This window comes from Merops nubicus, unplaced genomic scaffold, assembly GCF_000691845.1.
Source record: "Merops nubicus isolate BGI_N331 unplaced genomic scaffold, ASM69184v1 scaffold12361, whole genome shotgun sequence".
Classification (NCBI taxonomy): domain Eukaryota; kingdom Metazoa; phylum Chordata; class Aves; order Coraciiformes; family Meropidae; genus Merops; species Merops nubicus.
Genome location: NW_008587632.1, coordinates 8,484 through 15,989, shown reverse-complemented (window position 1 = coordinate 15,989; position 7,506 = coordinate 8,484). Strand labels below are relative to the sequence as shown.

At 60.4% G+C, this 7,506-nt stretch overlaps 1 protein-coding gene across 1 annotated transcript; it reads left to right on the top strand.

Annotated features, from left to right (window-relative positions):
• Positions 1 to 1,691: 1,691 nt before the first annotated feature.
• Positions 1,692 to 6,324, top strand: TMEM120A (transmembrane protein 120A; the record flags this gene model as incomplete). Its single annotated transcript, XM_008948995.1, has 11 exons — positions 1,692 to 1,810; positions 2,291 to 2,407; positions 2,524 to 2,583; positions 3,147 to 3,242; positions 3,494 to 3,583; positions 3,864 to 3,929; positions 4,268 to 4,329; positions 4,518 to 4,610; positions 5,274 to 5,338; positions 5,910 to 5,978; positions 6,058 to 6,324. Coding segments are annotated over 11 exons (951 nt in total), but the record flags the coding sequence as incomplete, so codon positions are not given.
• Positions 6,325 to 7,506: the final 1,182 nt, after the last annotated feature.

Sequence of the window (7,506 nt, the reverse complement as noted above, 5' to 3'; positions counted from 1 at the left end):
GGCCCGGGGCTGGCACGGCTCTAAAGGAGCTGTCAAAAGTCACTTGTCCTCAGTTAACTCCAGAGCAACAGACGGGAGCAGGAAAGCTTTGATGGTGGAGAGGAGAATGTCTGGCGAGAGCTCGGGGACATAAATCATTGCTGGGGGAGCCGGGGCTATCTGGGACCTGTTCCCACCCTGCTGCTGCTTGGCACCCGAGGGGGAATGTGTTGTTTCCCTCCTTTGCTTCTCAGTTTCACCTTTCTCCTTTGGGAACAGCGTTGAGATCTCCTGATAAAGTGCTTGATAAGAGCTAGGGAGGCTAAAACGCGTGTGCCTCAAGGTCTAGTCCAAGGGTTGTTGTGAGCAGCGTTTAATTCCCTGGTGAAGGTGCTGTTCAGGCTGCCCGGGGTCGAGGTGAGGCTGCTTTCCAGCTGACCTGGACAAGAAGGAGCACTGATCCAGCCTGCTCTCTCCTTTCCTTTCTAAATATAGCAGAAGAATGGCATCTGGCCTTAGCCAGGTGCGGTTGGGTTACCCCCACGCCAGGAGCCAGGCCGTTGGCCACAGCCCTGCTGAGAGCCTGGGCTCTTCATCTGCCTCATTGATGGGCTCCATCCAGCGTCCTGGGGTGCCCAGAGCCCCAGGCCAGGGCAGGGGCTGCAGGAGCCTCTGGGCAGAGAGAGCTGCTTGTCCCATCCCAGCAGCAAAGCCACTGCTCCCGGGTGGCCGGGACCTTCAGCTGTAGCCCTGACCCCAGCAGCATTTCCTTCTGAGTCTTCCTTATCTACTCTGCTCTAGTGAGGCCACATCTGGACAGCTGGGTCCAGTTCTGAGCTCCCCAGGGAGACAAAGAACTTCTGAGGAGAATTCAGCAGAGGCTGTGAAGCTGCTGAGGTGCCTGGAGCATCTCCAGGACAGGCCAAGGCTGGGAGACCTGGGGCTGTTTATCCTGGAGAAGACTGAGGGGATCTGATCAGTGCTGAGCAAGAGCTAAAGGGCCCCCGGGGGGCAAGAGGCTGGGGCCAGACTCTGGTCAGTGGTGCCCAGCGACAGGACAAGGGGCAACGGGCACCAACTGGAACCCAGGAGGTGCCACCTGAGCAGGAGGAGAAACTTCTTTGGTGTGAGTGTGCAGAGCCTGGAGCAGCTGCCCAGAGAGGCTGGGGAGGCTCCTGCTCTGGAGAGATCCCAAACCCACCTGGCTGTGACCCTGGGCACCCTGCTGTGGGTGAGCTGCTGGAGCAGGGGGGTTGGACGAGGTGTTCCCTAGAGGTCCCTTCCAGCCCCCCCATGCTGGGACTCTGTGCCACAGTCGGTTGTTTCCCAACCAGGGGAGCATCCCTGGAGCAGAGCTGTGCTGCCAACTGGGCTTCCAGAGCCTGCAGCTGGAGCAGGGCTGGACACGAGCCATGTGCAAGGGCAGGGCCAGGCTGTGCTGTGCAGATGTGCCAGCAACCCTGGATAACTTCCTTGGGGTTGAGGATGAGCATCCCCTGAGGCTGCTGCCGTCCCCGTGGAAGCAAGGACGGCTTCAGATTGTCCCCAAACACCCCTGGCCTTCTGCAGCCACCTCTTGTCTTACCCCCCTGCAGTGCAGCTGAAGCTAGAGACCTTTTTTTAGCAGATGCACCAACAGATGACCCTCAGGGGACCCAAGGACAGGGGTGCTGGGCGGGCAGCTGTAACACGTGCCCGTCTCTCCTTCCCAGGACAACCACAAGCTGTACAAGCAGAAGCTGGAGGAGCTGACCAAGCTCCAGGATGGCATCTCCAGCTCCATTGCACGGCAGAAGAAGCGGCTGAAGGAGCTGTCGTTGTCCCTCAAGAAGTAAGTTGGTGCCCCTGGGATGGGATGGGGTAGGAGAGCAGCAGGGGTGGGAGAGCAGCAGGGGTGGGCCAGACAAACGGCTCTGTCTCCACCACAAACCCTACTGATGGCAAAGTGCTGTGGAGGTCCAGACTTGCCCAGGCAGATCTTCCTTAGCTTGGCTTTCCCCTGCCTCGATTGGTGCCTCGTTTGCAGTTCAGAGCTTGCAAGGGCTTTGCAGGGAACTTGAGCTGTCCCCTCCTGCACAAAGCTCCCTCCATTTGGCCTTGAGGGCGAGAAGACCCCTCTGGTCTCTCCTCACTTCCTCTTCTCAAGCAAGAACCCAGCCTGGCAGAGGAGCTTGCCCTGTGTGTGGTTGTGGGCTGGCCTCCTGTCCCTTTTCCCTGTCCTTGGGGTGTCCTTGCTGGAGACAGTCGAGTGCCAAGAGCCAGCACGTGCTGATGGTGTTAGAGCAGCTCTCCTGATGTGCTTCCTCCCCAGATGCAAAGCCCACGTCAGCCCTGAACAGGAGGAGTCCATCCAAGAGACCCAGAACCTCATCAAAGAGAGGCAGAATGTTTTCTTTGAGATGGAGGCCTACCTGCCAAAGAAGAACGGGTGAGAGGCACCTCAGCTCGGGGTGGAACCCCAAACCCACCTCTGCATCCACTGTAATGGGGGCTTGCTCCCAGCCCCACGGGGCTCCTGTCCCAACTCCTCTGCTCTCTCCCCAGGTTGTACCTGAGTCTGGTGCTGGGGAATGTGAACGTCACACTGCTCAGCAAGCAGGCCAAGTATGGGAGCTGCTGCTGTGCCCAGCTGCCTGGTGCACATCTCCCCTCCCCTCTGTCCCCTGCTTCCTCACCCAGGGCTGGGATGGAGCCTCAGCTCTGACAAGCTAAACAGGATCCTCCACCAAAGCCACGTCCAGGTTTCCTCTGTCAGGGACTCCCACGGGACGTGTTCCTGCAGCCCCTGGCAACCCCCCTCCTCTTCCCCTGGGAAACACCAACGGCTGGGTTTGGCCCAGCAGACCCTCCCTGTGCTGGGACACTAATCCAGAGGGGCCGAGTCAGCAGCACGTGTCCACCTCCCTGTTCCCCAGGCCTCCCCTTGAGGAGCTGAGCAGCCTCCAGCTTGCCCAGGCTGGCGTGGTTTGGGGTGTGGGGAAGCTGCCTCAGCTGGGTGAAAGCAGCCTGGTGTCCTCTCCTCAGAAACATCCACGGGATGAGGCTTTTCCTGAGCATGTCCCAGAGGTTCCCAACAGAACGTCCCTTTTATCCAGCCAAGTGGGATGGGAGGACACAGATTTCCAAGAGCCACTTTGCTCCAAGAGTGTCCTTGTGTTTCTCTGCAGGTTTGCCTACAAGGATGAGTATGAAAAGTTCAAGCTCTACCTCACCATCATCTTACTCATCGTCTCGTTCTCCTGTCGGTTCCTCTTCAACTCCAGGTGAGTCTGGCTTGGACACTGGACAGAGATCTTCTCCCAGGGCCCCTGTGTCCTCCTCTCCCACCCTGAGAGGTCCAGAGCTGAACAGGAGGTGGCTGCTGCAGTCTCACTGTGGCCAGGGTGGATGGTGGAGCAGCAGGTGTCCCTGCCAGCAGGGTGGGTGGGCATCCAGCAGTGATGGCTGTGTGCCCCCCCAGCACCCAGGCAGGGGTTCTGCTGCCCCCTTCACACCCCACCTTGCTTCCCACCAGGGTGACAGATGCTGTCTTTAACTTCCTGCTGGTCTGGTACTACTGCACCCTCACCATCCGGGAGAGCATCCTCATCAACAACGGATCCAAGTGAGTCCCTGGGGCTGGGGGAGGGGTCAGTGAGTCGGTGCCTCTCTGCAGGGCTGGGGGGCAGGGGCTCCCCCCTACTCAGGGGGTGTAGCAACCCCTGGCGATGGGCAGGAGGTGGAGGTGGAGCTGTGGGTGGAAGGGCCCCAGCCCCGGGGTGCTGTGTCCTGCTCTGTGTGCAGCCACTGTGCCCAGCCCTGCTCCTCACCTTGCCCTGGCTCTGCTCCTGCTCTCTGGGTTCATGCTCAAGACCTGAGGCCCCTTCTCTGTGTTTGCCTTCCAGAATCAAAGGCTGGTGGGTGTTCCATCACTACGTCTCCACCTTCCTCTCAGGTGTCTTGCTGACGTGGTGAGTCTGCATCCCCTGGCTCTTGGCTGTAGGTCCCTGGGCTGCTTGGGCTGCAGCTGGCTCAGAGGACGGGGCCCTCACTGCCCTGACCCATGGCTGTAGTTCTCCCCTGGGGTTTTTGTGCTCTAGCCAGCTCCACACAATCCTCCCCAAGCTGTTGGCAGCACAGGAAGGGCCCCCAGGCTGGGGAACCCGGAGGTTTGGGTGGCAGGACCCCCTCAAAGCCCCATTTTGGTGGGAGCTGGGGGCAGTGCTGCCCGTGCCTGGCTGTGGGGCAGGCAGGGCTGGCCGTGGCCCCGCTCAGCCCCACGTCCCCAGCCAGCACCATCTTTCCACAGGCCAGATGGGCTTATGTACCAGATGTTCCGGAACCAGTTCCTCTCCTTCTCCATGTACCAGAGTAAGTGCTGCTGCCTGCACTGGGCCCAGGGCTGGGCTGGGCTCTGTGGCATGTGCAGACCCGGCTGCCACAGCTCCCAGCTCACCCGGGGGGGTTCCCTGGTCCTGCCCTGGCCCTGGGATGGTCTTTGTGTGTTGGCCAGGGGGATGCCTGGGCAGGTGCTGACCAGGTCTGTGCTCTCCCTGCAGGCTTTGTGCAGTTCCTGCAGTACTACTACCAGAGCGGGTGCCTGTACCGGCTGCGGGCGCTGGGCGAGAGGCACAACATGGATCTGACTGTGGGTGAGCTGGGACCCTCCCTCACTGCACGTCCCAGCCCCTGGCTGCCCGCAGCTCCCTCCCAGCACCAGACCCAGAGCTAACTGGGAGCTGTGGGGCCGTTCCCTGTGGTTGGAGGTCAGCTGGGCTGCACTTGAGCAGTCCCAGAAATGGTAAAAGCTACAGGAAGAGCCAGAGCCTCAAGAGCGGCGTGTGCTGTGTGGTGGCAGCAGCCCACAGGCTGCCCCCTCCTCCTGCTCTCCTGGGCCCACCAGCCCACAGCTGGCTCCTTCAGCACGTGAAGGAGCAGTGGGTGGTACCTGAGCTTCCCAGGGGAAGCTCCTTCAGACATGGAACATCCCTTTCTCCACGTACTTGTGGGCTGGCACCTCCCAGGCTCCAGCAACACCGGGTGCTCAGGCCAAGGGCCAGCAGCAGTGGATGAGGGCAGCTCTACCAGAGAGCTTCCTCCAGAGCCCCACGTTAGATGAGCACTAGGAAGCCCTGCTGAGGTCCTCCCTGGGAGTACAGGTGCCCACGATGGGGCTGCAGTAGTCAGGCAGCACCTTCTAAACCTTTAGTGGGTGGCCACTAAACCTCCAGGCCAGTGACCTCAGGAGCTGGGCTCCATCCTGTCCCCCAGCCAGCGTGTGCTGGGGTCCCCACACAGCCCTTCTTCCCTTGCAGAGGGCTTCCAGTCCTGGATGTGGAGAGGCCTCACGTTCCTGCTTCCCTTCCTCTTCTTCGGGCACGTGAGTGTGCAGGGATCCCTGTGGGAGGCAGTGGGGAGGGGTAGGGTGGGTGCTGCCGTGTTCCCTCTGCCCTGCCCATGCCAGATGGCTGCCAGGAGTGGGGAGGTGCTTTCAACAAAGGTTGAGCCCTTTCCTCCACCCATCACCTCCCCAGCTTGGCTGCTGAGGTGGGGAGGACCTGGGGCTGCTGGTCATTCTGCTGAGTGCTGTGTGTGAACTGCAGCAGTGGGGTTGGCTCCAAGAACCTTTCCAAAGCCTTTGCTGAGCTTCAGCCCCGAGCTGCTGCTGCTGCAGGTCCCCGTCTCCCTTCCTCAGCTCATTTAGGCCAATGGCCCAAAGCAGTCGGCTGCCCCAAGGCTTCCTGTTGGGCTCCAGAAGGTGGCAGGAAAGGGGGAGGTGTCCCAGTGGGGTCCTCTGGCCCTGAGCCTGGCTGGGGCTTTGCTGTGTGCTGGGGTGGATGTTGCACAAGGTCTGTGTGGGGTGGGTGCCCAGAGGAAGGGGCTGGTTGAGCTTCTGCACAGGGCTGAGCCTCCCAACGCAGGGATTCCCCTGAATCTCCTCTCTCCTCCAGTTCTGGCAGCTCTACAATGCCATCACCCTCTTCCACATGCTCCAGCACCCGGAGTGTAAGGAGTGGCAGGTAAGGGGGCTCCTGGAGAGCTGCCCCAGGGACAGGGGTGCCCGAGCCAGGCCCCTCCTGCTGACTTGTGCCTCTGCAGGTCCTCATGTGTGGCCTCCCCTTCCTCATCCTCTTCCTGGGGAACTTCTTCACCACCCTCCGTGTCGTGCACCAGAAGTTTCAGAACAAGAACAAAGACACGAAGCAGAACTGAAGGGGGACAGTGTGGGGGGCCAGGACTTTCTCCCCACGGCTCCATCTCCCCTGCCCTCGATGCCGTCCGGACTCTGGTGTTGCCCCGTGTCCCTTGGGTGTGGGACAGAGCTTGGGGCCTGCTGGCAAATAAGACATGTTGACGTGTTCACTGTGGTGCTGGATCCATGCCTGAGTCACTGCCCTGGAGCTGGGAGCACCCTGCACCTCCTGCCCCCCTCCTCCAGCAGAGCAGGGGGTGCCCAGGACAGCTGCTCCCCTTCCCCCTGCCCTGGAGGTGGTTACTGGGATGGGTCCCTCAGTGTCTCACACAGCTCCTGGGCTGGGCCAGGCTCTCCCCAGCCCTGCAGTGGTGAAGGCAGAGGGGAAGATGCTCTTGCATCCCCTTCCCTGGCTGCCCTTTGCTTTTGAGGAAGGAAAAGGGGGCTGGGTTCCAGCAGGGGTTGTACCCAGTTCCTCCTCTACCTTCAAGCCATGGGGCTGAGGCTGAGGGCCTGGGGCAGCACCACAAGCCCAGCTTTGTGCTGGAGCTGTGTAAGCAGCATCCTGCTCTCCTATCCCTGGAGGAGGCACAGGCCAAAATACAGGGAAGGTGCTGCCTTGGGTCACAGGGGGGGTCTCAGAACATGCTCTGCTCCATGATTTTGGCTCATGTGGCAGTCACTGGGAAGAAAAGGCATCTCCCAGTGCCCCCACCTGTGCCCAGGGTGCAGTAGGGAGGGGAGGGCAGGGCTATGAGCTCCCTCCCATAGCACCCCAGGGCTTGCACAGCCCCGTGCCACGGGCTGGGGCCACTGCTTTGGCCACCCAACAAGCCCAGCAGGACCTCAGGGGAAGAGAAGCCCCCTACTGCCACCAGGGACTCCTGAAGTGGTAGATGTCCCAAGGATTCCTGATGTGCTGGGAACCAAAGAGCATCCCTGTCTGGAGCCATGCAGGCACCCTGCCAGGGCTCAGCACCCAGCTGCAGCTCAGCCAGGACCCAGCACCAGCCTCTGTTCCCCAGCTCTGATCCTGGTTCACAGCCCTCCAGCCTTCCTCCCTCTGCTCAGAGAGAGGGCAGGAAGGAAACCACAGAACCAGAGTTTTTATTCCAAGGGCAAATGTATTTAAATAATTTACAGTCATTGGACAGCCTGAAAATTGTTCTTTTTTTTTTTTTTCTTTTTTCCATGACTAAATCACAAAGATGTTAAAATAAAAACAGTATTTAAAAAATGAGCATACATGGCCGGAGGGAGGGGAGAGCACAGGGGAGCTGCCAGCTGCAGGACCCCAGGAGCAAGCAGGGCCCCTGTGGATGGAGACCCCCCCCCAGAGAGTCTTTTTTTTGGGG